Source organism: Crocodylus siamensis, chromosome 10 (genome assembly GCF_052110815.1).
Source record: "Crocodylus siamensis isolate JL-2025a chromosome 10, ASM5211081v1, whole genome shotgun sequence".
NCBI lineage: Eukaryota > Metazoa > Chordata > Crocodylia > Crocodylidae > Crocodylus > Crocodylus siamensis.
In genome coordinates, this window is record NC_143404.1 from 53,233,155 (window position 1) to 53,260,893 (window position 27,739).

At 43.2% G+C, this 27,739-nt stretch overlaps 1 protein-coding gene across 2 annotated transcripts in view; it reads right to left on the bottom strand.

The window, feature by feature from the left end:
* The window catches only part of PTPRT (protein tyrosine phosphatase receptor type T), an 846,898-nt gene extending 837,683 nt beyond the window's left edge, over positions 1-9,215 (bottom strand). For both annotated transcript variants that reach the window (XM_090064242.1, XM_090064241.1), the window contains exon 1: positions 7,722-9,215. In XM_090064242.1, the coding sequence (XP_089920368.1) occupies positions 7,722-7,791 (70 nt within the window). In that variant the 5' untranslated portion in view covers positions 7,792-9,215. The remainder of the gene's footprint in view (positions 1-7,721) is intronic.
* Between the last annotated feature and the right edge of the window lie 18,524 nt (positions 9,216-27,739).

Genomic DNA, 27,739 nt, shown 5'->3' on the forward strand with positions numbered 1-27,739 from the left:
ATATCAGTAGGATTTATTCTCCATTAGCTTAAACAACAAAAGGATCATACCTCAAAATAATAATATAACATAATGTAATATAACATAATATAAATCACTGGATTAACTGTAAGTAACCTGTTGATGTTTTTGCTTTACAGCATGATGGGGAACAGGTAAGGTAGCTATTCACCTTTGTTTCCATAAAGCTTTAAAAGCCGAGTCACCAATTTAGTTGCAGTCTGGAGTTCTTCTCAATGATTTAACACACAGTCAGTATCTTGGCATGAACCCAAGATCATGACAAGGTATGAATGAAAAGAGGCCATGGTAAACTCTACCATTTCCTTTGTTATCTCAGAACTGAAGATATTCTAGCTGACAGCAAAAAGAGAGACAGAGTGTATAGCAGAAATTCCCCTTTGTACATTTCCCTTTTGGACATTGATATAACAGAAGCCCCTTCTTGCCTGCACCCCCTTCCCCACCCTCATTTTGCACACTCATTACATGGGTATGGCAAGACTCAAAGCAAGCCAGAAAGCTGAAGTGGCTTTCTGTAGGAGAAACCTAGAAACTAGATTTACATATTAAGCTCAGTGTCAAAAAACCCCCTAAAATATCCACTTCAAATACTGTAAATATATCCTGATGCTAACCTAACTTACTGTCCCCAGTAGCCTTTGATCCTCACTACCTCGTATTGCATTTTTATATATGTCTCACCGTGCATGTTTATATTTCATCTGTCTCATCTTTACCAAGGCTTTTTTTTTTTTTTTTTTTAATATTTTATACTTTTAAGTCCTTAAGGAATGTACTCCCTGTAGAATGAAGTTACACCCTAGACCATTGTTAAAAACTGCATTGAAATTGTAATTGTAAAGTGATAAAATCAGCTAAATTGGGCTGGTCCCCGAGTGAATGTATGTATGGTGATGAGTAGGTAATTAAATAGCCCAGCCAAAAGGAACTTAGCATTACAAAACGTAACTCTACAAGCCATTTTTGGCTAAATCAAGCCAAGCAACTGATTCCTGGGACTGAGCACCCACCCTTTGACTATTCTTGCAATGCTTAACAATACCATTGTTAATCAAAATCACAAACTGACTCCCAAAACTATACCACTGGGTGAAACCCCCAGTGACTGTGACTGTGCACTACTCAAGACCCACATGGGATGCGACCTCCGGACTGGGCAGCCAAAATGATACGGGGGGGGAAAAAATCACACAAGCCAGCCAGAAAGGCATAAAAGACAGTGAAGCATGACCCTCAGTGGTGCCCTCTCATCTAGCACAATGACCTACCAAAACAGAAGGACAAGCTGGCTACCCCCTTCTGGAGAAGACATTGCCTTGAAGGAAGCTGACCATCAACAGCAGACTCAGATAGGTAGATATACTGACACCAGTGCTCTCACAATCGCTACAGCAGGTACTGTACACTATACTACATGGGTTTAAATGACATGGGTTTAAGTGAGTGTGTGCGTGTGCGCATACACACATGCGCTAAGGTGACCAGTACCCTGCATAACTCAGAGTTTGCGTTTATGATTTTATTGCTAACTTCACATCCCATACAATAACTTAGAATTCATTATGATCCCGTGAGTTGGTCCTTTGTAGCCAATGAGAGAGAGAGAGAGCCATGGGATACTATGAGCATTTTCTTCACAAAAAGTAGCTGCATAGCTGAGTAAAGATGTTTACAGAGCTGAAGACTGTTCAGCCTGCTACACTGATCTGTGCCCACACAACATCATCAGCTGTCAAAGCCCACAGCCTCTCTGTATGTTGGAACTCAACATAACAAGGGATAGAGTGCCAGGCTCCACCCTCTGAAAATGTATGATCAGCTCAATCATTTTATAACCACTTCAGTTACACCATAGCAAAGTCAAATTAATGTTGAGTCTACTTGAGGTCCTAAGTCTACAGTCCTGGGAGGACACAAGGAAACAAGAACCTGAAGGACTGGCTTTGAATTAAGTTAAAGGTTATTAAAGAAGGAGGGGGGGGAAGATCAAGAGAGAGAACCTAAAGGAAACCAATTATTCAACTTACGCATTTTGAGGTAACCAAGGTCCCTGCTGCCCTCTCTCCTTGTTACCCAGAACTATATTATGGAATGCTAATGTTATTTAGGTAATACACTTACTTATATATGTCAGATCTTCAAAAGTCTTTATATTGATTTACTAATTCATTACAATCTCTCTTTTTAAGTTTTTAATGCCCCAAGATCCAGCATACAATGCTTCTGACCAAGGCAGTGCTAGGGGGGGATTTGAGGGGCTAAAGCCACCCCAAAATTTGCCTTAGCCCCCCCCCATAGCCACCTCTCCTAGTGCTCCTCTCCTAGCGCTGCTCCTCCCCTCTGCACAGCTGAGCTTGCCCTGCTCCCACCCACAGTGCAGCCCCTCAGTTTTCTGTCTCAGCCCCCTCACCAGGAAGAGGTTGGTGCCACCCCTGTTTCTGACATTCCAAAACTAGGGTAAGATAGATGGTATGCATTTATCAGATATTAGGAAAAAATGGTCTTGATTAAATGGTGTATAGTCTGATTAAAACTCAGTAATCATCTCTCTACCATGAAGATATACGATTTTAGATTTTGCAATAATGAACAGGAGCAATAATGGTTTATTATAGAATTACAAGTGCACAAAAAGACACAGGGACAGATTGCAAAACTCTTACTCATGAGCATAATGCATTCATGCTTTGCTTAATTCTTTACCAAATAATGACTTCTTGAATAAGTGGGTGTGAGCCAAGTGGAAATTATAGCCAAGTAGTGGTACATGGTGAGAATGGAAGTGCATTGTTAACCCAGGGAAATCTGAGGAATCTGAAGAAAAATGTTTGACTAAGAAAAAGGGACTCTACAGCTAAAATCCACCAGTGTTAATGAGTCAAGTTGTTCTGCTCAGTATCAGTAAAACATACAGTGAAATCAGGTACATCATAGTCTGTTTAGGAATTATACTGTCATGCCGATTTTGGAAGTGGAACCCAGAACTTTTCAAACAGCATGAGGTGTTTTGAAGGAATCTAAAAATCAAAGATTATTTTCCTACAGCTTACAAAAAAATTAGGGCACAGGTCTGGAGCAAGTATTATCTAAAAATTAAGGGGAGGCACTTTACCCTCTTTCTACTAATACTTTTCACAAAGGTTCAGAAATTGTACACATACACACACAATTTCCTTTCATCCAAGAATTGCAGACAGTTTTGTTAACTAGGCTTCAGAACATCACTCTGAGATAATATGAGACAAGTAGTGTCATTCTTTTTTTTCCACGTGGGTTAACAAGCTGAGAAACGGTTAACTTAGATGCAACATCAAATTTTAGTTGCCTGACTGCAGAAACCTTTCTGCCATTTTCCAGAAGTGCCAAGTTACACTGACTTCAAATCAAAGTTGAAGGTACGTATCCTAGAACTAAAATGCTCAGACTTCCCTGCATATCTTTAGCACCCAAATCCATATAAAGCCAAATCTTCATCCCATAATCAGTAAATCCCATTCAACTAAAAAAAAAGCAAAGCTGGCCAATTCTTCTTAGTTCATCTCATAAATAAGATCACCAGCCAACATAGCACAGCGACTAATAAATAATGAGAACAGTGTATTACATTAATAACAATGAATGACAAAGACGACGTTGTTGTCGACGATGACAACAACAACAGTAATAGTAGCACTCCAATAGTAATATGAGGAAAAAGCAAACACACACTGACATACCTAGGCACTAATCTTTCAAGGAAATACTGAACAGATCAACTTTTCTTTTCTCTCTGCTCAGCAGGCTTTTATATATATAAACATGAATAACTGTTCCCATAAGAAACAGCCCCTTCCCCTATCATATTTTATGAGGTTTGTAACATTTTACATACACCTCTGGTGCCACACTAGTTTCCATAGTAACAGACTATGATGATTTATTTAAAATAAATAAATAAAAATCAACCAACAACAACAAACGTACAGCCAAATTGAGCATACTACAGTATTCTATAGAAAGGATCCAGGATCGTTCCCATAATGCTACAGAAAACTGAAGTGACTGAGACTGCATCTGGAGGATGCTGCAAGATCCCACGCACAAAATTGGAAAGCCAAAGTAATGTGCTGGAATCATAGATGAGGCTGGATGGACTGCGTGTTTGGGGAAAAAAGATGGATTATGACTTGGAGAACTAGAAGTCTCCCAGCTTTAACATATTGCAACCTTTTACTATGGCTATAGGGGGGGAAAAAAGAGTCTTCCAACACCGTTCTAACATTAATTGTTAATTTATTAGAAAACAAATCAAGCCAGCCAGGAAGAAAAATAAAGTTGAACTGTACTGCTAACAGCTCCCCAGAGGGAGTGGGAAGTGATTATTGAGTTAAATGGCTACATTGTTAGAATCGCCACAAAGAGTAGCAGACCCTGTAAGATTCACTTTTCACTGCCAATTTACTGCTGACAAAATCTACTAGGAAATGAATTAACTTCATTAGCCTCTCCTCATCCCATCCCTCCCCCCAACACCATATTCAAATATATATCAGTAGTTGTTTTGCTTTTATGACCCAGCATCAACATTTGGAAATATTTATGTAACATCTGCCCTGTCCTTTTCCTTGTTGCACTATATCGGTGCCCTCAAGCATTTGGACAGTGCTGATAATCAAGAATGCTAATGGAAGAGGCTATAGTGTTTAACTAATCTACCTAGCTTGTTCAGGTGAACAATCCCCATACAGCTCACTGTCCCAGTTTTTCCCTGAATGTTATTTCAAGGATGTAAATAAGTTTAATCTCTATGATTTCTACTGGCAATAAAACCACACTGAAGAGCACAAGAGTCACAAGTCCTACATGTTCAACTAGTCAGACAATACATAATACACACACATTTTAAATGAGAAATATTCACTGAAATAAGGATCAGTGGCTGATAGATTCATTCTGAATTTTACTGCTATGTGTTCAGGGAAAAATTGATGAGACTGGATGTGGAACTTGCGGCTAAAATAGAATTTAAAATCTCAAGAACTGATCATATATTTTTTTTAAATGTTAGAAACAGCCTGCAACTAAAACAAGTAATAAAAGGTGAGAAATAAAGAAAAAAAATTACAAACAGTACAACACAACAATTATATAAACAAGAGACAACAAAAAAGGGGTTAACAAGATAACCCACTGTGAAGCAGAGTCCCAGGAGAAAACCATGATCTATTTGTTATATTCCCAAGAGTATTTCTCATAAGTTTTATAGACAGGATGAGAAAGGAACTGGGCAAAACGGGGGGGGGGGGGGGGGGGGGGGGGGGGGGGGGCCGGGCGACATTGCATGTTGTTTTGCTTTTAGCACCAAACTTTTGGCTTCCCCATTTTTACATTACCATACAACAAAACAAATAACACCAGCCAACTGCTTGCACAATGACTTTTCACAATGTTTAACAAAAGGCTATTGAATAAACACATTAGGCTTTGGAAAAAAAAATTCAATCACACAGTAGACAAGCAATATTTGCATCTTAATAGTTATGGAGGGAGCACCACCTGATGGAAGACGCTGGAAGTACACTGACTACAGCAGAGTCTCACAGCACTCAGCATGTCACTGGCATCTAAGAGGTGAGGGGTGTTTGTACATTTTGTCTATTTGCTTTTATCATCTGAATATCATCTGAGAAAATTGACAAGGGGGCATTCAGAACTCAGCGGTTAATAGTAATTCAAAAAGAGAAACCACTTTCTGCAATTTCATTCACTGAAGCAACTCAGCAGCCCCATTTATATCTAAAAATGAGATCCTTTTATCACTTTGAATAGTACAGCACAAGTTCAAGCAGACCAAACCCTAACTTTCCCACTCAACCAACAATGACAAGAGAATATTTTTACCCTGTTCAGCCATTTGCTTTCATTACACTTGGATAAATGGCAAAGGGCTGACCATGTCCATCTCCCAAAAGTTCTTCTCTCAAAAAAAGTTTGGAAACATACTTAAAATAGATTTTTCCCTAGGCAAGTGGCTAAATGAGTCATTAAAAGTCTAGGATACAGTCTCAATTTGTGCCACTTCCAATCATACGCGTATTGAAATCACAGTCTAAATACCCATTAAAAACCCCCTCCACGTATGGTTTTACTCATGAAGGGAGCTAGTTAACAAGGTTACATTTCCCAGTGTTTTTAAGGAATCTGATAGCGTGCACAGTTGCCTAGCAATCTGAACAGACTACTGTAGTTTTGTTATTAAACAGCACTGGATTAACTTCAACATCTACTTCAAAGCTGAAAGGGGTCTCTTCTACCTCCTCGCCCCTCTTCATGCCAAGCTTTCCTTTAAACAATTTTGAAGAGATCCCATCTCTTTGGGCTGACTGCACAATCAATATTTACTACCTGCCGATATTTATACTTTAAAGGACCCATACAAGAGTCACTAGTGCTCTCTCAGCCTCTTAGCTAAGAAAACCCTTTTCGCAATGCAAGGTGCACTGAACTCAAGTGTCCTGGACACCCATGCTGGGGGACTGGAGTACAAATAGACCTGCATGTATCCTCACTGAAGCAAGGGCTGGGCCAGGGAATTGCTTATATTCATTTTGTAGTCAAAGGGAAGAAAGACTTTTTGGTTTAGGTTGGGAAGAGAAAAGGAGGTGAGAGGAGACAGGTGTAGATGTATTGATATCAAGTGAGATGGAGATACATAGTCAGACTCTTCTAAAGGGAAACTGCACACCAAGAAGGACCCAGGAGAAAACGCAAATCACTCTCCACACTTTCTGGTTGATTTATAAGACTAAGAAAAGCAGCAGACTGGCTCCATAGGCACCACTCATCTTGAAGTCATTTCAACTATGCTTCAAGGAACTGCTGGGGTGGGCAGTAATAGGAGGCTCCTCCTAATGCACACATGGCTCAAGCCACGTCTTCCTGACGATCAGGGTGACGGATCCCGACAAGTGTGAACCCAGTCGAAGCATCTCAACCATCCCCAGAAAGTTATTCAAACTTTGGGCTGCCGAGGAGTGGGGAGAGAGAGAGGAAGAAAAAAGCTGCCGCTGAACTTCTGACAATGTTGAAAGGTAGAGGCCAGCGAGGCATCCCGCGGTGGCACATTTTCCAAATGCTCGGCCCCGTCCTTGCCGCGGAGCAAGTGCTCACTAGAAAAAGGACGCGGGTGTCTTGGGTCTAAGCAGGAAGGAGATGCTCGCGTTGCACACACGCCGCAACTTTTAAAGTCACCTGCTCCCCCCACGCCGGCTAGACACACTCACGCTCGGCACACGCACTCGCACCTTCCGTGGAGCCGAGCAGACGTAACAGCGCCCCGACACACCCGCGGCAGCGCCGGCCCCGGGGCCGGGGCGCCCCGCGCGACAAGGACTTCGGCCACGATCGCTCCGCAGAGACAAGTCTGGTCTTTCCAGCTCCCCGTCCCCAGGGAAGGACCCCCCAGACCCAGCCGCTTGATATGACCGACGAAGGGGAGCGGGGCTGGAAAACAAGGACCCGCAATTCGGCACGCTGCCCCGCGAGCGCAGCCCGAGCCCAGGTCAGTCTCCCCCGCACCGGGCGCACAGCAGGCAACTCGCCGCAAAAGACCAACTTAAGCAGGGGCAGCATTTCCACGGCCGCAACGCTCAGCAATGCGACCCCCCCCCCCCCCCCCCGCGGTTCAGGAGGGCTCCCTTCAGAGCAGATGAACTCACCTGGGAAGACCTGCCCCTCCGCTTTTTGCAAGAGCTGCAGCAGCCAGACAATCGTGGCGATCCTGGTCATTCTTCCTCGGAGTTCACATGCCCTTCCCGCTGTAGCAGTGCAGCTGTATCTCGGCGTGCCTCCCAAATATCCCCTGCATTGGTATATCAGAGAGTTGGAGCTGCGTCTCGGAGCTGAGGCGGCTATCCTGATCTGATGAGTAGCACAAACTGATTGAAGACGGGAGAGGGAAAGCAGGAGGGGGGGAGAGAGGAGAGACAGAGACGAGAAATTTCCCCTGAGTCCTAACGCCTGCCTGCTTCTCTCCCTTGCTCACACCCACTATCACTAACCAGACTTTTATTGACCTCAGCTAGCGAAACCCATTCTGCACTCCAGCTCGTGTTTGATGGAGGACAGCCCGCAGGGAAATCATGTAATTAAGAAGCTTTTGTACTCAAGAAGCAGTGAAAAATCTCGCAGGGAGCTGGGGTTAGGCATTTGCGAACACATACAGAATAGGAGGCACTGAACTATTTTCCTGAATTAAGGCTGTCTCTCAGCTTTGAATCCGTTCTGCTGCTCAGTGGAGTACACCAACCCACTCCTAGTGGGGTGGGGAGTGGGGGTGAAGTACAGCATGTTGCAGGCACACCTAGGTTTCCTATACACACACTGTTTTGGTGAAAAGGCAAAGTGCAAACGGTAAATGCAAAATAAGCAAAGAACTGAAATTGTGGCTAAGCCCAAGATCAGCACTGAGACAGAAAGTGAAGAAGCGACCCCCTGCTAGAATTAGAAGAGTGAGAAAAACTGCAGGTTTCAGGGGGTCCATTATTAGATCAGCTCTTATGAATAGCTTACAGGCATTTTCAGCTGAAAATAGTAATTTTCATCATTATTCACTTTACTTTGGAAGGAGTTAGCTGCTAAATACCTAATCACACCATGTACTGCTGCTACACGAGCAGGCTTTACACAGATGACACACACACACACACACACACACACACTTAAAACAGTGACTCTGATAAGAAGATTCTGCAAATTGGCTTTCCCAAGCTCCTTTCATTTTTATAAATGAAAAGAGAAAAAAGCAGGGTTTTAGTTTCCTTCCTTTGCATCAAACATTTTTTTAAAGCCTAAAAGACATTGATAGTGATCTGTCATCTGAGCTTGGATTTGCAAAGCAATGACCAGCTCCCCCGGAATGAAGTGAGTGTTTAATCAGCAACACAACAGGAATATTTTTTGTGAAGGAAACTTAACTTTCAAAAGAAACTTCAATTCTGTTCTTTGGCAATCTCAGTGCATTTACTAAAGCACTTCAGGTTCAATGCACCGCTATTTCCTCACTGATTCTAATAGTTCCCCTAATTATTAAACTTTGGCCCCATCCTTAGTATCCCTTTTCCTGACTTTATTCCTCCTATCGCTATTTTCTCTTGATTCTCATGCTCTTTATTACGTACAAAAGGCAAGCAGCCAAAGGACTGTGCCCCTTCATTGACAACCAGTAGGGGGTAGTATTACATCAATAGTGACTCATTTCCATAACCTCCCCCCCTTTCTTCCCCCTCCCCCTCTACATGCCACCTCTCTGGCATGCAAATTGCAAAATTGAACCTGGGCTGGATTAAGAGTCTGCATTAATGCATAGAGAGGTCACAGCTATGAGGAGCGATATGGGATCTTCCTAGTGAAGTATAACGGATCCACCATTTCTATTTTCCCCCCGACCCAAACTGGAATAAGCAGGCTGCATAATCAATTTTAAAAGGATCTTTTTCACATAGGATACAGTAAAAAAAATTCAGTCCAGGAGACTGAGAGAATCACATAGTGGATATGGATTTTTAAAGATTCCTTGCTAATTACCATCACATTCATTGTTGTATATTGGAAACAAATGTTCCTGCCTCCGCTGGAGGGCTTTTGCAGTGGGAGTGAAGAACAGAACCCTGCTCTTTCTTCAGAGGAAGAAGGTGGGCAGGAGGAGATAAGATTTACTGGACGAGCTTTGCTATTATGAAAATAAACCACATGCCCCCATGGTTAATTCATGCTGCTGACTACAGCAAGGCAAGGAAAATAATGGGGTAGGGGGGCGGGTTGCAAATGCACTAGGGTTGTAAACTTAGATCATTTGCAGACTGTCTCACATCTCCCGCAGGCAGGAGCTATAATTGCATGGTAGAAGCGTATTGCTAGTAGCTAACTGAGTTCCCCTTTCACCTTCAGAGGTTCCTACCTTCAGTATGCAGATTCTACCATGGAGTCTATGTACAAATATTTCAGAGACACTCTCATGTCAATACTTCATCTGGATTTGTGGGAGAACTTTCCAGCCAGCAGTTTTTTGATTTTTGTTTTAACTCATGGAAAGCAGATGAGCTTGGGCTTGTAGCTAAAGTTAGTCCTTCACAAAATTACAAAGCTTGGGGATGAAGTCGTATATCAGCAATATTAGTTTCTGGTTTATGGAGAAAGGAGAGAGGGGGAAAAACAGATCACCATATAGTCAACACCTGTGTGGGCCCACTTGGTAGATGCACACCTCTTAAGCATGCTGACAATTTGGGAGACTCCTATGCTTTGAACTTTTGAGTACTGTAGGCAGTGTCTCTACAACCTTTATAGAAGGATTTAAACAGAAGGTCCCTCCCATGAGAAGACTCTAAATCACAGGTAGTATCACAGAAAGTTAGGGTTGGAAGGGACCTCAGGATGTCATCCCCCTGCTCAAAGCAGGACCAGCCCCAGCTAGGTCATCCCAGCCAAAGCTTTGTCTAGGTGGGTTTTGAAAACCCCCAAGGATGGATCTTCCACCACGTCTCTGGATAACCTGGTCCATTGTTTTACTACCCTTGGTCCTCAAAGATTTCATTTTTACCCTACCTTCTTGAAAGAGGAGGCAGAGCCAATAGAAACAATGTAGGTAAAGTTACAATATGGGGATGGAGAAATAACCCAACCAAAGCAAAAAGAAGAAAGACACTAAAACATGTAGGAAGCATGAGCAAAGGAGAGCATGAGAGAACTAATTCTGAGGGACAGCAAGAAAAGGGTCATGAGGGAGGAGGAGCAAGAAACGGAAGGAGTTATTGGTGTTGGTTGCATATGTGAGGTAATGAATATTCATGCTGCATTTAAGATATCTCTTCCTTTGTTTTCCAAATTTTCAGCTTTAACAGCTATGTCAAAGCAAATGAGTCACCTGGATCATGATAACTGGGGTGGACACCTCCACATCAAAGGTTTTCCTTGGCTATCCCAGCAGCTAGGACCTTCAGCCTTAGAGGAGAAGAAAGTCTGCAATACAGGACATTTTGTTTGGCTCTGAACCAACACAAACAGAAAGACCCTGTCCTAAAAAACGTATGTTCCAAACAGGGAAGGCAGGTGGGGGTTAGAAAGGACATAACACACAAGGAAATTGAACAATGCAACGGGAGCAAACATGCAGTCAGTGTCAGGGGTGTCATGTAGGGGGTGCACGAGGGTACACGTGCACCCCCTGAGAGCACTGGGGCACCCCCTGTCAGGTCACGCTCCCTGTTTAGCCAGCAGGCAGGTGGGAGCACCAGTGCCTCCCCCCCATGAGCGCCAGCTGGGAAGCGGACTGCCAGCCAAAGCTGGGGGGACCTCCCCCCAGCCAGCAGGATTGGCCACTGGGGGACCCCCCCCCTCCCAGTCACTGACTCAAGAGGCACTAGACACCCATGGACAGTGTTTGTATGTGCATGCTGGAGAAAGGGTTACTTAAGGCTGGATAAGCAAAATAGAAAGGAATGGGAGAGAACAGTAAAAGGAAAAAGTTCAGAGTGAAGCAGGGGTGAAAAGGTAGACAAAAGGGGAGGGAGTTGGTCAGGAGGAAGCAGCAAATATCCACTCATCACAAGACTCAGAGGGCACATCCACACATACAAGCACGTGTGCTTGCAGCAGCTCAAATAGAAGGGGTGCAAATTTGAACAGGGGCTTTTTGCCTCAGCACATGTGCTCAGACTTGCACTTTGTGGTGGAACAAATTGTGTCACTTGGGGTAAAATAACCCTGCCTGGCTCTTCCCAGATCTGCAGCCAGGGGGAGCTAGAGCCCAGGGCCAGCACCTGTGCTGTCCCCAGCAATACAAAAAGCTGCCCTGTCTTGGCTCCAGCAGTACAAAAAACTGCCCTAGCAAGTAGCTCAGGGCTACTAGCTCTCAGGAGCTTCTGGGGCCCAGCCAACTGGTACCTGGGGACACCACCCCTTGTGCCAGCTGGACTCCTGAAGCAGCCCTGAGAGTTCCCTGCACCTCTACCCACTGCAGCAGTCTGGCAATGGGGCTGCTGCCTGGCTGTGACCTGCTGTGCACCTGCCAGTGGGAAGTGACTGCAGGGTTGGCCTCTGTGTGTCACTTCTGCCATCTGTGCCCCCTGCCTGGCCACCTGGGCACAGATGTCAGTAGTGTTCCAGGTCTGGTGGCCTGCTTTGAACTGTCAAAGCATGTTCTCCTGGCCCCATTTGGCCAGGAGGTCAGCCACAGCCAGCTGGGTCCAAGGTGCCGGCTCTGAGAAGGCTTCCCTAGCAGGAATTCTGGTGTTCTTTATTGGAAAACTGAAAAATCACTGATTAAAAAAAAATTCCCAAAGTCACTCTGTAAAATACCCCCAAATCCATGTTCCTCCACAATTAAAACAGAAGAACACTATAAAGCGAGAGAGTGAGACAGAGACAGCGATCAGTTGGGCAATGTTTTATTGACACATCTACAGTGTTAAAGAACTGGCTGTTGGGGGGGCTATGACTACACAGGGGTTACAGTACCCACACAGGGGCTCTGGCCCTCCAACGGGGTGAAATGGCCCCTGCAGGGGCTGAGGCCCCCCAACAAGGACTACAGCCCCCCAATAAGGGCCAAATGCCCCCGCAACAGGGGCTATGACACCCCACCAGGGGCTATGGCCCCACACAGGGGTTATGGACCCCCAACAAGGGTCAGATGGCCCCCACGGGGGCTACCACCCCCCTGCAATGCCCACATGCCCCACCCCAGCCCCCCAGTGACTGCTGCACCTGGACCCATCCCCCGCCAGCTGCTTCAGCTCCCCCAATGGCTGCCCTGCCTGCCCCCCCCACTTGCACCCCCAGGCCCCAATGGCTGCCCCCCAAACCCGGACACCACCACTTAAAAAAAAATAACACAGAAAAAAATGGAAAAGAAAGCTTCTACTCACCCTAGAAGCAGGGGCTGGGGGGCCTCCGGGACCTCCTGGCAGAACCCCGCTAGGCAGCATAGGGCAGGAGGGCCTGGGATGGGGCTGCTGGGGCTGCCCCTCTGCCTCGTGCTGTGTGGGTGGGGCCCCAGTTACCCTGACAGCAGCTCAGACTGCTGGTAAGTGCCTGGGGTTTTTTTTCTTTGTTTTTTAAATTGATGATGCTGGGGGGGGCAGAGAGCAGGGGCCTCAGGGGGCCTGGGGGAGATGGGGCTGGTCAGGCCAGGGATTGCGGGGTCGGGGGGAGGAATCATGCACTGCAGGGATTGGGGGGTCGGGAGGGCAGGCACGGGATGGCCTCGGGCACTGTGGGGATTGGGGGAGTTGGGGCAGGGGGTGGGGCCAGGCACTGCAGGGATGGGGGGGTTGGGGGGATAGGTGGGGGAAGGGGCAGGGCACTGCCAGGATCAGGGGTCTCAGGGGCAGGTGGGAGCTGGGCCCAGACAGAGCAGGGCTGGGGCTGGGGGAGCAGGCAGGGCCAGCAGGGTTCCCCCCCATAGTCCCCTCCCCCCCAGTCCAGCCCCTCCCCCGACCCCTTACTTACCAGCGCTGGAGCAGCTGCTTCAGCACCAGGGTGAGGGGCAGCCAGAGCATCTCTGTGGAGGACCCAGCCTCCGGTTGCCTCAGGGCATGGTCCAGGACCATGCTCTGCCCCGCTTTTTTAAACTTCATTTTTTTTACACCTCTGGATATCCAGGGGTCTAATTTTCTCCCCACACTGCAAGTTTTTCATTCCTGCACGTGCCTCTTGCCCCATCTCAAAGGGGTTTGAGGCTGGGCAAGAGGCACATGTGTGCTCATCTGGACACTCCCAGAAAGTCTAGTCCAGCATCTAGAGAGATCCCTGGATATGTAAGGGTCCCTGCTTTTTTATTGCTTCTGCCAATCTTCGTACTGGCTGAGAGGCAGCCACTAGGTTCAAGCAAAGCTGTTTTCCCTGCACAATTCTATATCTAAGAAGTGATAGGATGAAGGGTAATGTCAGGTGGGACCTTTTTTGTTCTCTCACCCCACTGCAGCAATTCTGGCAAAGGAAAAAGAACCAATTGTTCTTCATAAACACCTCTCTCTGGCCCAGTCCTTCGCTATAAAAAATAGAGAGACATGGGTGGTTCACTGGAAAGTGGTGTCACAGGTCCTCACCTCTTGTTACAAATCCTTACATTGAAGAATACTCTTGTTCCATCTGAGGGAAATTATTTTTCCCAGAAATAGTCTGGTTTTCCTTTGTTTCTGACTCTTTCAAGCTCAGACTTCACTTCCAGCTCTTCCTGGTTGTAACAATCTGTTTGCTTGCAGTACATTATTCAGCCAATATGTGCTCCACACAGTTCAAAACAGGGTGTGGTACCGTAAGCAAAAGGAGCAAAGCCCAAACTCAGTGTACGTGAAATTCAGCTACAGTAAGTTATTTCTAATGGTAAAGATTTGTTTAAGAGACATGATTTCATTTATCATGCCATTATTCCAAAGATTGTGAAGCCCCTGCCTGAAGTTAGAAGCCTGTGTCAGTTTGTTATAGGAAAATAGAAATGTGTATAACGTTTAGGCATTTAAATTGTTGTGGGTATCTACTTACAGCTGTAGCAGAAAGTCTGCAAAAAATTCAAATAATTTATAAACAGTGTTTTTACAGACGCTTTATTTAAAAGTCAAATATTGTCAGATTTGTTCGTTACTACTGCTACTTTTGATTAACCAAGGGTATTTAAAAAACCTAATCTTATTGCTTAAACTGTTTGTATTCTTGACTTCAGGTTGGGATTCCTCTCCTTTTCATTCCTCTGCTCTCTCTTCTATGTTTCAAAGGCAAAATGAGCTGCCACTTGGTTGAGGTTGTAGCACCATAGGAGTTGGTTGGCAGACAGCTCCTCCCAACTCTTGACATTAGCATCTATTTTCTTGAAGTATGCTTTCAATAATTCCTTATAGCATTTCCTCTGGCCACCACAAGATCTCAGGACATTACTAAGATGGGAATAGAGCATTTGTTTGGGGAGTTCAGAGTCAGGCATCCATACACAATGTCTGGTACAGTGAAATTGGTGCTTGAGGATCACTGGCTTAATGCTGGTAACACTGACTTCAGTAAGGATGCTGACATTTGTCCTCGAATCTTTCCATTTGATGTGAAGGATTTGCCAAAAGCATTGTTGGTGCTACTTCTCCGGGCTCTTGGGATGATGACAGTAGGTCACCCATGTCTCACGTATGGGGATGATGACTGCATTGTAGACTTGGATCTTGGTGTCTTTCTGGAGATCACAATGAATAAAGACACACCAAAACAGTTTCCCATAGGAGGCATTTGCACAACAGATCTTGTGCTAGATGTCCTCATTAAAGTTCAATCTCTGAGAAAGGTGGCTACCAAGGTAAAAAACATGCTTGACTACCTCCAGGGTCTTTTCCTCTATGGTAATTTGAGGAGAGGTGTCACTTTCATGGCCCAGGGCAGGCTGATAGAGCACTTAAGATTTCTTGGGCATTTTTACACATGTTTTGGGGATAGGGCGGGGAGGGGGTGCTTTAATTATTATTAATGCTGCCATGTTTCCTGTATCAGCATCCCCACACTTAAAAAATGATGGCAGGGGAGCATTCAATGAGCTTTAGTTCAAATACCAACACCACCATTTTTAAGCACAAGATGCTGATACACGAGATGCAGGAGGTTGCTGCAGTGCAGCAATTGCTACACTCCAGCAGGCTCAATCCATAGCATCCGCTCCAGCGTGTCGGAGCAGCCTCTGTGCTCATGTATAGGCACCCCTAGATTTTTAGAGGCACAAAGTTCAGTAGGCTTCTCTGAGAAGACCCAGCATGAACTGTAGGTTTTTCTTAACGTGTGCAAGGCTAACGCAGAGTTCAAGTGCAGAGCAATTAACGCTCTTTCTTTTGAATCCTTATATAGAGCTTTAATTAAGCAAATATTAGTGTCACTGAAGTCAGTGATGGGTCTCAAGTCACAAAGGAAGTTTAGAATAGAGCAAGAATTTGATTCTAGAGTCCATAACTTCTATGCCCAACTGGAACATCATTTTTGCTTTCATGTAATATTCCTTTGCAGATCCTGGAAGTTGAAAATTCCAAAGAGATTGATGGAAAGAAGTCGCCGCCCGCCACCCGCTCCCCCACCACTGACACCGCCACGGCCGCCTGTGGGAGCCCCCGCTCGCTGCTGCCACACCCCTGCCACCACCACCACCGCTGCCTGAGGGCAGTCACCGTGCCCCCACAGCCTCTGGAGGCACATGTTCATGCCAGAAGTTAGCAATCTAAGTCTCCTATAGAAATGCAGCAAGGCTGCTCTGACTTGCTGTACATCCAGTGCATCAGAGCTTACTTGATTAATTGAGCCTGCTGGAGTACAGAAACTAATGTGCTCCTGCAGCCTGCAGCATCATGGGTATCAGAGTCCCCATGCTGAAAAAATGGCAGAGCACTTTCAACTAAAACTAATTTGATCAAAGCGCCCTGCTGCCATTTTTCAGCACAGGGATGCTGATACACATGGTGCTTGGGTGCTTTTAATAAGCACAGTTCACTAATTAAAGAGCCTCCCCCCATCCCCCACCACATCTATAAATGCCCCTACTGCTCTCTGGTGGGATCCAGCCTTGAAAGTGATTTTATCTGCCTGCCAACCATGTTTCCACAAGAATTAACTGCCTGGTGGCTGTTTCTGCTAACTGCTGCCTCTAGCCCACCACCTTCACCAACTGCTGCCACCTGCCGAGGTGGGGGAAGTTGTTTTAATTCAGCCCATTGTTAGAGAAAGATTGCCAACCCCTGCTTTATATCAATGTAAAACACGTTAGGAGTACCACGTGCCATACAGACTGTGACAGATATAACCAAGCCTCTACATATAAGCTAGTATCCATAAATTAAGATTTATGAATTGAAAACAGCAGAAATATCCTCCTCACAGATGCAGGATGTATATCAATAAGTGACACTCTACAAATATGGAGCACAGTATGGTATATTTGTTAGTTGAAGGAGTTCCTCCATGTTATTACCTTCCAAGACCTTTTCTTCCCCACTATGACACATCTGCTTCTCTCCTCCTCTGTCTTAAAAAGAACTGCCATGATGTGTGTTGGTTATAACAAGGCTGTCAAATTTAGTTATAAGTACTTTCTTACAGCTGAAAACAAAGCCAGTTTTCAGTAATGCCCAGCATACATCACTGGACCAGATTCTAAGAGCTCAAATGAGAGCTGGGTCCTGACCACATTTGTAAAACAATTTGCCCTTATTTTAGATGTCTTTATCAAGACTGAACACTTGGACATCTCCCTCTGAATCCTGTAGATTCAAATTATCTCACATATCCAAATTCCACATTGTCTTTTTTACTTGTGGGCTGCATTGCTTTATCTCCCTTCCTGCTAATACTGTGGAAGCTGCATCCCATACAATGGATATATAAAAGCTACTATGAAACTTTAACATGTTCCTTCCATCTAGAGGTGAAGGCAGCAATGGGCAAAAAAGCCTGAATTAAATTTAACAATAGTATTGAGGTATATTTATGTATATTGAATTGAATATAGCACCTGTCCCTCAGTTGATGAAAAGTAGCATATCTCTATTAGGATCAACTGGAACTGCAGCAATTTACATCAGTTTGCACTCTGGCTGAATGTTTACCACAAATTTCATGGTGCCAAGTCCTGACACTAATCATTACATGGGATAGATATTTGACTGTGCTCTTTACATTCATGATGCATCATACAGAGAATTATGAAAGGCGGGCAATGCTTAGGCTCCATCCTTCACAGCTGAGATCATCTTTGCCACATGGAGTAATTTAATGAATATGGCACACAGCAATTTTAAATTTGATCACATCCTAACATATATTGCAGGAGTATCTTAGGAAAGAACTAAGTTACTTTTTGAAATGTTCTTGCATAATCATCTTCCACCAAGCATTTAGTGTTCATCAAGAGGCAGGATAGAGACTGTTAATCAGTCTGATCTAGTATGTGAAATCCTATGTTTCATCATATCTGGACTGAAAAAGAAATAGAGCTTTTACTTTTAATTTTTGCATTATATTTTATCCAGTGTCCTTTTTTAGGCAGGTCCCCAGAAATTTTTGTGAGGGTGGTCAACAGATGTACTCAACAATGCAAGAGATAGGTCATCCTAAAAATTCCAGCATTTCCCTTGCTGTAAACTGCAACTTTCTTCTATCCACACTTGTTTAGCATGTGACCTGTGTAGATACTTAGGGGAGTTTAAGCCCTGCACAGTCTTTTCCAGACCAACAGTAATTTCCACTCCAACCTGCTTTCCTGTTTCTTTGTTTTCTTCCCTTAAATTGAAAAGTAAAATCCCAGTGCTCATCTAGTACTGGCTTCAGACTTTCCAGCGTACCTCAGAGCTCAAGCTGTTTATATGTCCACAGTGTTCACATGCTTACACACACACACCATCTGCAGATGCTTCCTCAGCCTGATGAAGGGTGTTTGTGCCCAAAAACTTGTTAAGAAGAATTTTTCCAACTGTTGGAGTTAGTCTAATAAAATATATCGGATTTACCCAAAGAATCTTGTCTACACACACACACACACACACACACACACACACACACAGAATATAAAGGACAAGCACAGAGCTATTTGGTAAATACTTAAATGCTAAATAGTTGACAGTATGCCAGAGTGAATATCAACAGGGAGAAGACCTCTGCCCAGCTGTCTGCACCCATAACCTTCCTAGTAGTTGCTTGCTTGTCTTCCACTCCCACAAAGTTGTCAGCACATTTGCAGCTAACTATATGCATAAAAACAGATACCAGCTGTCTTTTTTAATCTGGTTGCAAGATGAAATCATTAATAGATGTCAGACGTACTGGCATTGATCTCTTATGTAACATTCTCATTAATAAATTTCTTCTTTCTGAGGGGTAAAATTAACAACCAACCATCAATTATTCAGAAATACAAATTCACCTCTATACTAACACAATGACTCCTTCCAGGGAACACCAAAAAAAAAAATCATCTCTACTAGTTTGCCTTGGCAATGTTGTATAGCAGAAATAGTAATACACTGTAGACAGGTTGATTCAACTACATAACTGATCCAACCTTATTCAGTGGAAGTAGTTAAGTGTCAAATGAAGTAGTACCTCTTTTCTTTTAGCAGTAAATTCCGAATTTTAATAAAACAGATCACAGTTTTAAAGTGTGGTTATACTCTTAGAAGTTGGTCTGTAAATCCAGCATTGTAGAGTTCCACAAATATACCTCAGCAACTTCTAGAGATAAATTTGATCAAAGTAGAAATATTCTGTTCAATTATACTATGCACATGCACACACAAACTCAGCCTGGGATCAGAATGTCATATGCTGTTTATTATGCATTATGTGTCATAAGTGCACCTAGAATTTGGTTATACTCAAAATGTTGATGAGGCACAAAAGGAGAGAGACAACTTTATTCTTTCATAGCTGTATTGGTTTCCTGAGTGTAGCAAGATTAAAAAAATAATCCTTGTAAATACACTGTTTTCACATAGGTTAAGGTCAGAAAACTAGCACAAGTATGTTTTCAAGGTAGTAAATAATGACAATAAACTTTTAAAATACAAAAGCACATTTTAGAAAAATGCATGCTGGTATCATTACTGTCATATTCTTACTCAATAACACAGCATTGCATGTGCCTATTCCTTTGCATAGAAATCTGTTTCAATTGATTACATTATAAAGCCCTGAACAAGAATTGTTTGTGTCGAGTTGGAGAAAGGCAGCAGACTTGATTGCTTGTACGCATTTGACATTTGTTCCAAGGCCTATTCATTGCACTGACCACTCATTCTGAGGGACTCTCAGGACTAAATCCTAATTCACTTTTATGTATTGAAGTGGCATGTAAATACATCATTTAATTTTTGGCGCATATACAAAGTTGCATCTCCAGCAAAACCAAGGAAGTGATTCTTCTGTTCTACTCAGCATTGGTGAGACCACAGCTGGAGTACTGCATCCAGTTCTGGGCACCACACTTTAACAAGGACATGGACAAGAGAGACCAAAGAAGAGCCACCTGTATGATCAGAGTCTTAAAAGGCAATCCATATGAGGGGAGGCTAGGAGATCTGGGACTCTTCAGCCTTAGGAAAAGAAGTCTAAGAGGGGACCTGGTAGCAACTTACTGCTACACCAAGGGAGTACATCAAGGGCATAGTGAGCAAGCAGGGCATCTGAGGGGAAAACCAGGAGTAATGGCCACAAGCTCCTGGAAGATCAATTAGGATCAACATTAGGAAAAACTTCTTCACAGTCAGGGTGTCCAGGCTGTGGAATAAGCTCCTTCCAGAGGTGGGGCAATCACTTATCCTGGAAATCTTCAAGAGGAGATTTGATGGTCACCTTGCTAGGGTCACCTGACCCCCAGCTGTCTTTCCTGCTTGTTGCAGGGGGCTGGACCCAATGATCTTCCAAGGACCCTTCCAGCAGTCTATAAATCTATGAAAGTTCAGATTTTGCATTACTATGGTTGCCTAGCACTTCTCTTCTAAGCATGCCCAGTAGGCTGCATTCTGGCTGCCTTGGTGCCTGGGCAATATAGATTTCATAGGTTTCATAGACATTAGGGCTGGAAGGGACCTCAGAAGATCATTGAGTCCAGCCCCCCGCCCAAAGGGCAGGAAGTCAGCTGGGGTCATAGGATCCCAGCAACATAAGCATTCAATTTGCTCTTGACGGTGTTCAATGTAGGTGCTTGAACCACCTCCGATGGCAGGCTGTTCCAGACCTTGGGGGCTTGGACAGTAAAGAAATTCTTTCTTATGTCCAGCCTGAAATGGTCTTGCAGTAGTTTATGACCGTTCAACCTCATCATCCCTTGGGGTGCTCTGGCGAACAAACGTTCCCCCAGATCCTGGTGGTCACCCCTGATAAACTTATAGGTGGCCATCAAATCACCCCTGAGCCTGCACTTTTCCAAGCTAAAGAGCCCCATGGCTCTAAGCCTGTTGTCATAAGGTCTGTTTTCCTGACCTCTGATCATGCGCGTGGCTCTTCTCTGGACTCTCTCAAGCTTTTCCATATCCTTTTTGAATTGTGGAGTCCAAAACTGGATGCAGTACTCCAGCTGCAGCCTCACTGAGGCTGAGTACAAGGGGAGAATGACGTCCCGGGATTTGCTTGAGAAGCATCTATGGATACAAGCCAGCGTATTGGTCGCTTTACTAGCCGCAGCATTGCATTGCAGGCTCGTGTTCACCTTGTGGTTGATGATGACCCCCAAGTCTCTTTCTTCTGTAGTGCTAGCCACCGTAGCACTGCCGAGCCTATAAGGATGCTGCAGATTTTTCTTCCCATGGTGGAGAACCTTGCATTTTTCGGTGTTAAACACCATCAGGTTCTCGTCCGCCCATTTGCTGAGCCTGTCCAGGTCAGCCTGGATCACTCACCTTTCATCTGGCATGGATGCTTTGCCCCAAAGTTTGGGTGTCATCAGCGAACTTGGCCAGTCCGCTCCTGACTCCAGTGTCCACATCATTAATGAAGACGTTGAACAATATGGATCCAAGGACAGAGCCTTGAGAGACCCCCCTGGTCACAGGACACCATGATGAGTGACTCCCATCAAGTACAACCCTCTGGGTCTGACCACGGAACCAATTTCCCAGCCAGTGGATCGTGGTGGACCCAAGGCCACAGTAGGCTAGTTTCGCCAAGATGTGATCATGGGATACCAGATCGAAGGCTTTTTTGAAGTCAAGATATATGGCATCAATCTCATCTCCCTTGTCCAGGTGATAGGTCACCTGGTCATAGAAGAAAATGAGATTGGTCAAGTAAGACCTACCCACAACAAACCCATACTGGCTATCCCTTAGGATGTTGGCGTTGGCCAGTCCATTAAGGATGGCCTCTTTAATAAACTTTTCTAAGATCTTCCCCAGGAAAGAAGTCAGGTTAATGGGTCTATAGTTAGCCGGATCCACTTTCCTCCCTTTCTTGCCCATATAGAATTGCCTTGGCACATATGTAACACCAGTAAGTACTGAAGCTCTGATCTGCAGAAAAACCATGAGTGGTGGGTCTGGGCCTGAAGAGTTATTCTGCCTCAGTCCAATAAATAGAGCACTTAGGTGCAAGAAGCAGGAGACCCAGGTACTAGCTATCCTTCACGAAGAGGGCATTTGGACGAGCATCATCTGCTTCCCGGGAAACACCAGTCCATGCCCTAGGCATTGCCCAAGCCCCGCTCTAGCCTGCCTCTCGAAACTGTCCCATTAATGTGGGAAGTATAATTTGTTTTTTCTTAACCACAGCAAATGAGAACCTCCAAGAAATGAAGCTCGTTCTGTCACTATCTGCCTCTTATGGTTCATCGATTTCAAGACCTCAGCAAGATGTTTGAAAGTAACATTTAATCAGTATTGATATCAGTGTAACAGAAGATATCTGGGGAGTATACATTGATTTTGTCAAATGTTTAAATGGCAATCCCAACATTGGAAATTCTGACCTATTTACCTAATAGCTGGAATAGAATTCCTATGCAGTTACCTATCGTTAGGTACATCAGTGAATTTAGACTTCTGGACATCAGTGAATGACTGACTTTTGGTTCATTTTCTTCCTTTAGTAAGAAAAGATCAGTTGTTTGCATTCACTTCTTTGTTTTTGGCATTTTTTTTTACTATCTAAGTGCAAAGCTCATTTACTATAGTAGCAGGAACCTTAAACTAGCCATTCCCAAGGAAGGTGTTATGACCTTACTTGAGGCTATGGTTCACACAAGTTGGGTCACAGACCTGACAGAAATTTGGTTACTGTAAATAGACTCAGTGGAAATCCAGTCACAACCCAACAAAGTGTGGGAAACCACTGTCCTAAGTGCAACAGTATTGGCACTACTGGATCAGACCATTTGTCCTACACAGCTTTGCATTTTACCCTTTCTGTTTCAGAGGGAGGTGGAAATTCGACACAATGCTCCTACAATAGCTAATGTACCATGATTTAGATAGGAAAAGGGAATACATTTCTCAAAGCCCCTCAGGCGATCAGTTTATGCCCTGAAGCATAAGATTTGATTATCATTATTATCTCAGCTGGTGTAACTACAAATGTTATTGTCAGTGATAAAATTATTCAGCTTTATTATACTATGTGCTATGGCGTATGTGGCAGACATGATTTTTCTTTAGTGTAAACCCACTGGCAAATGGCTTTCACTAAAACAGTCTGTGTCCTTTTATGTCCAGTAACCACTCAGGATTCTGAAGCCCCTGATTAGCAAGAAAAAGGTAGGAATTTTTGTTTTTTCTTTTATAGCTGTAGCTGTTACTCCTAATGATTTTTTTTTTTTTAACATTTTCCTCAAAACTACTCCTTTGTACCAGTGTCCTTTACATCCTGTCCCCTTCCTTCCTGGTTCATCACCCATGACCTGCAAGATGATGGTGGATAGGCTGCCCAGTGTGATTTGCTCATGGGATGCTCAACAAACCTGATACGATCTGGGTTCCTTCCCAGTCTGTAAGTTGTTTGGCCAGGAATCCGAAATAGTTATTGCATCTCCATGTTTTAGCCTGATTGAGTGCTCCCAAAGGCAGCCAAAACCAAATCCCAAGATGTTGTAGATTGTTAGCAGTTTCTCTATCAACCAGATGCTCTAAAATACCTCTTTACAACTCTTCTTGACCTTTTCCAGACATGAACCATCACTACACTACCACTGCAGCAGAAGAGGGAGAAAAATTTATACTTAACATTGAAGCAGGCTGCAGCTGCTTCGAATAATTTCTGGAACTTACACATTGACGGTAATTTTATTAGTGAAGAATTGTTGTTCTAAACAGCTGATGTAGTTCTTATCCAGATATAGTCTAGGAATATAAAAAAAAAAATCCTCAGTACTTTACTGTGGGTTTGATTTAGTCCAAAATTATAACAGATTTTGCTAATAGAAATTGTGGCAGTACCTGGAACATAGCCTGACAAAATTTGGCCATAACAGAGGGTATTCAGATAAGGATGATTCATAAATTAGGGTTCTAGCCCAGGCCTTGGCAAACCAAGACTGAATTCCCGGCTCCCACAAAGACTGTCATTGTCAGCAAGTCAATTAGCAGGTCACTCATCCCTGCTCCGTTCCGTTAGGCTGTTTGCTCCAACCCTCTACTTTCCTCACAGACTGTTCATCTCAGCTTCTTTCCATCCCTTCTCCTGTTATCTTCTCCTTTTCCTCCTCCCTTTCATTTCTGTTCATTTTATCCCCCCGCTAAATAAACCACCTCCAAAAACATGGAACTAACATTGCAGTTTTTGTTATCCCATTGTTAAGCTGTGCTGTACATCTCCCTCAACATACATCCATCTTGTCTATTTAGGCTTTCAACTCTTGGGTTCAAGAGCTGTCAGTGTCTACTACTCTAAGCACAGTGGGACACAGTTTTGGCTGAGCTTTAGAATCTACCATTTCAAACAGGCTTAATTGTAATTAAACCATAGGATCTGGAGAGCACCAGTAAGTAGCAACACTACCTGCCTTCTCCCAAGTGAGGCTTATTTTCTAATACCATTGTCAGTACAGCGATTAACAACTGCACTGCTGCATCAATCACACTTTTTTATGTGCTAAATTATGTACTAGTAATGCTATCCGAACATGAGTTCATATGTGGCAGAAATTTATCAGGATACAAGACAGGTTGAGGAGACATAAAAGACCTCAAGAAAACTAAGGATTGTTATACCACAGCAGAATTCTACAGAGAACATAATTGTTCAGTTGTGCCTCGTTGGGAATTTTTCTCCTGACCCCTATTTTTATACTCTTAAGCAAGAGAATTAGGAATGACAAAATATAATCTTATCTAGGGTAACTGATGGTGCTTTCTCATATGTACAGAAAGTAGAAAAATAGCAGTTGCTGCCAATTATGAACAATGGTAAATTTGTTGTTCTCCAAGTGCATGCCTAAATTCCAGATAAGGATTCTGGGAGTGATATGGTTCCTGCATTTCCAATTCAGACAAGAATTAGAAACATTAGTAGAGGCAATTCAAGATAAACAGCAATATATGTGTAAATTTTAGGCCATCTAAAAGTTCTCTTAACATTCACAAGTTATCAAAGTCACAAACTCAAGTTTTCTTGGAATGGTTCAGGAGCACTAGGACTCGGATGCTCTCCTGAATTTTACCCTAACTGAACATCTTACCAAGTTTTCCATATTCTTTTTGCGGATATAAAAACAAGATTTCCCTAAGCTTTCCTGTAATGTAGAAATACCATGAAAACAAATTTTCCATCATGAAAATTTTGTTAGAAATTCAGTGAGAAAGTCTTTAGCTATAATGAAAAGAAATCTGTCCCAACCTAAAACACTCTGTTTCCAGTTTGTTGTGAAATTTATGCCTGCTCGTACTTTATTATAAATGATTCACCTGCCCCTGAGAGAGGCCTTATTGTTAAGCCTTTCTGGCCTTACTCGAGAAAGAGAGCTGACTCTTTATAGGACAGGCAAGTCTCACATTGTTCCTCTCCACAGCCTCAGGATGACATTTTGCCAATGAATTATGATTAATGGTTCACATACATTAAATACACATTTCAGAAAATGTAGGCACTTATGGGAATGCTTGAAGGATGCCAGAACACCAATTTTTACTGAAAAACTGATGACACTCTTCTAAATTGCCCTGTGGACACTATTGTAAATGACCAAGATGGTATGAGTCATGTATTTAATATATTTTTCCTATTACATTTTTTAACATGGCATTCCAGGTGAGCAAAGATCTTACAAAGTAACTTGAAAATCGAAAGCATCATATACATCAGCACTATTGTTCTTTTCTTTCTCTTGTTTTAATGAACTATTTACAAGATACAGCAAATATTCTCAGATTTTATCAAGGCCGTAATTTTCTCTCAAGACTAGAAGGCAGTACACTTCAGTGCTTATGTAGACCAAACTGGCAGGTGGTAGGAGGGGGAAGGAACTTAGTTTCACGTAGCAGAACCTATAGCACTTTTACAGGATACTGCCATGAAACCTAATTTACTGTCAAATCACCTAACCTGCTTTTCTTCTAATCTTAGCTATTTTATAAAGTTCCTGAAAAACAACAACTTTGCATAGACCTTGCTAATGCTGTGCTGCCAACAGAAAAACCTGAGCTGTATCATGCAAGTCATTACTCGCTGCCTTCCTCCAGTAACACTCACCTTAAATCTAACCCTTCTGCTTGCCTTGGTCATCTCTCTCTTAGATAGCATCCATCAGAAATGCAGAAAAAGGAATCTCTCTACCTGATGTGGTTAATGGTCACCATTCCAATTAACTTTAAAAAATGTTTAAATGGGCAAAAATAAACAATCCTTCCAGAGAGAACTATAATGTAGAGGGAGTTTCAGTACAAAACTTCCACCTCATTCCTATTTAGCTAAATATAGCTCCTGATGTGCCACTCTACACCTGAACCCTTACACTCTCTATCTTCCCCACCCAAGATCTGTCAAAACACCCTAGTCCCAAACTGCAAAGGAATATATTAATTTTCTGACTCATTTCAACCTTTTAAGATTAAAGTATGCAAATGACTAACTGGCTGATGTCACAATGATCCCCTGCTTACAGTGTCAAATGGATGCTGTGGAGGAATCAGCCTCTCCCTTGTTCTCATTTTCTGGTTGTCACAAAAATCAAGAGGGTTCTTCCTACTGATGTCGAAGAATTTTAAAATTGATCAGATTTGGTCTTCAACACGCTACCAGTATTGTGTTACAGAGAAATGCCAGTGAGTTGGAGTGTTAGGCCTAATTTCACTTGGCCAATACATGATTGTAAAACTCAGATACTTTAAACTCCATAGAGTTGCTGAAAAAGCTGCCTGTCATAGATAAGTATAATATAAGTGAATTGTACTTTGTAACTTCCTAAGTAATCAAATAAAGTATTTTTGGCTTTGTAAGTATTTGTAAAGCAATCCAGAACTGATACAACATCCAAGTGTTTCTCTAATAGTAATTATGATTTTTTTTTTAAAAAAAAACCCTTTTCTAATGTGAATTTGTTTTCTATTTGAAAGCCAGTCTTGCTAGTTATTAGATATTCTCCTTGCTATCACCATCAGTAAATTATTAAACAGCTGACCAGGCTTTGTTTTAAAATGATTCTCTTATGAAGCTCAATGATATATTTACCATGAATACTGAATGATTCTAAGGCCTCTAAGGACACATGAATGATTTCTATTTACTACCTTTAGCAAAAAAGCCTGTGTAATTAGCAGCAGGAATTTGACTTGAATCACAGCTACTGGTGATATTTCCATCTCATTTATATAGGGTCTTTAAAAAAAAAAAGCTTGAAGCTTGTTGGGAGAATAGTTTTTAGCCTGGGAAGTTACTAAGGAGCTGTGCACTCAAAAAGATGTGTGAATAACCAGTCTCCTACTGGGACCATGGTAGGGATCTTTGTATCCAGAATCAGCAGCCTTACTAGTTAATAGAAAAGAGAATTTATATTAGCAGCAATTGATTTATTTTTCAGTCCTCCCGCCGCTAGATGGTCTGACTCCTATGCCTGCCCCTCTTACAGCACTCAATGTTCCTTTCACTACCATACATTGCAATGTTAGCTTCATTTGCACCCCTATAGCACCTTTCCTCTGGGATAAATGCTCTCTACATACTTTAATGCTATTACTCTTATAATAACCCTCCAAGTAGAGAAGTACAGTTACATCCATCTTGCAGATTGACAAATGTGTGT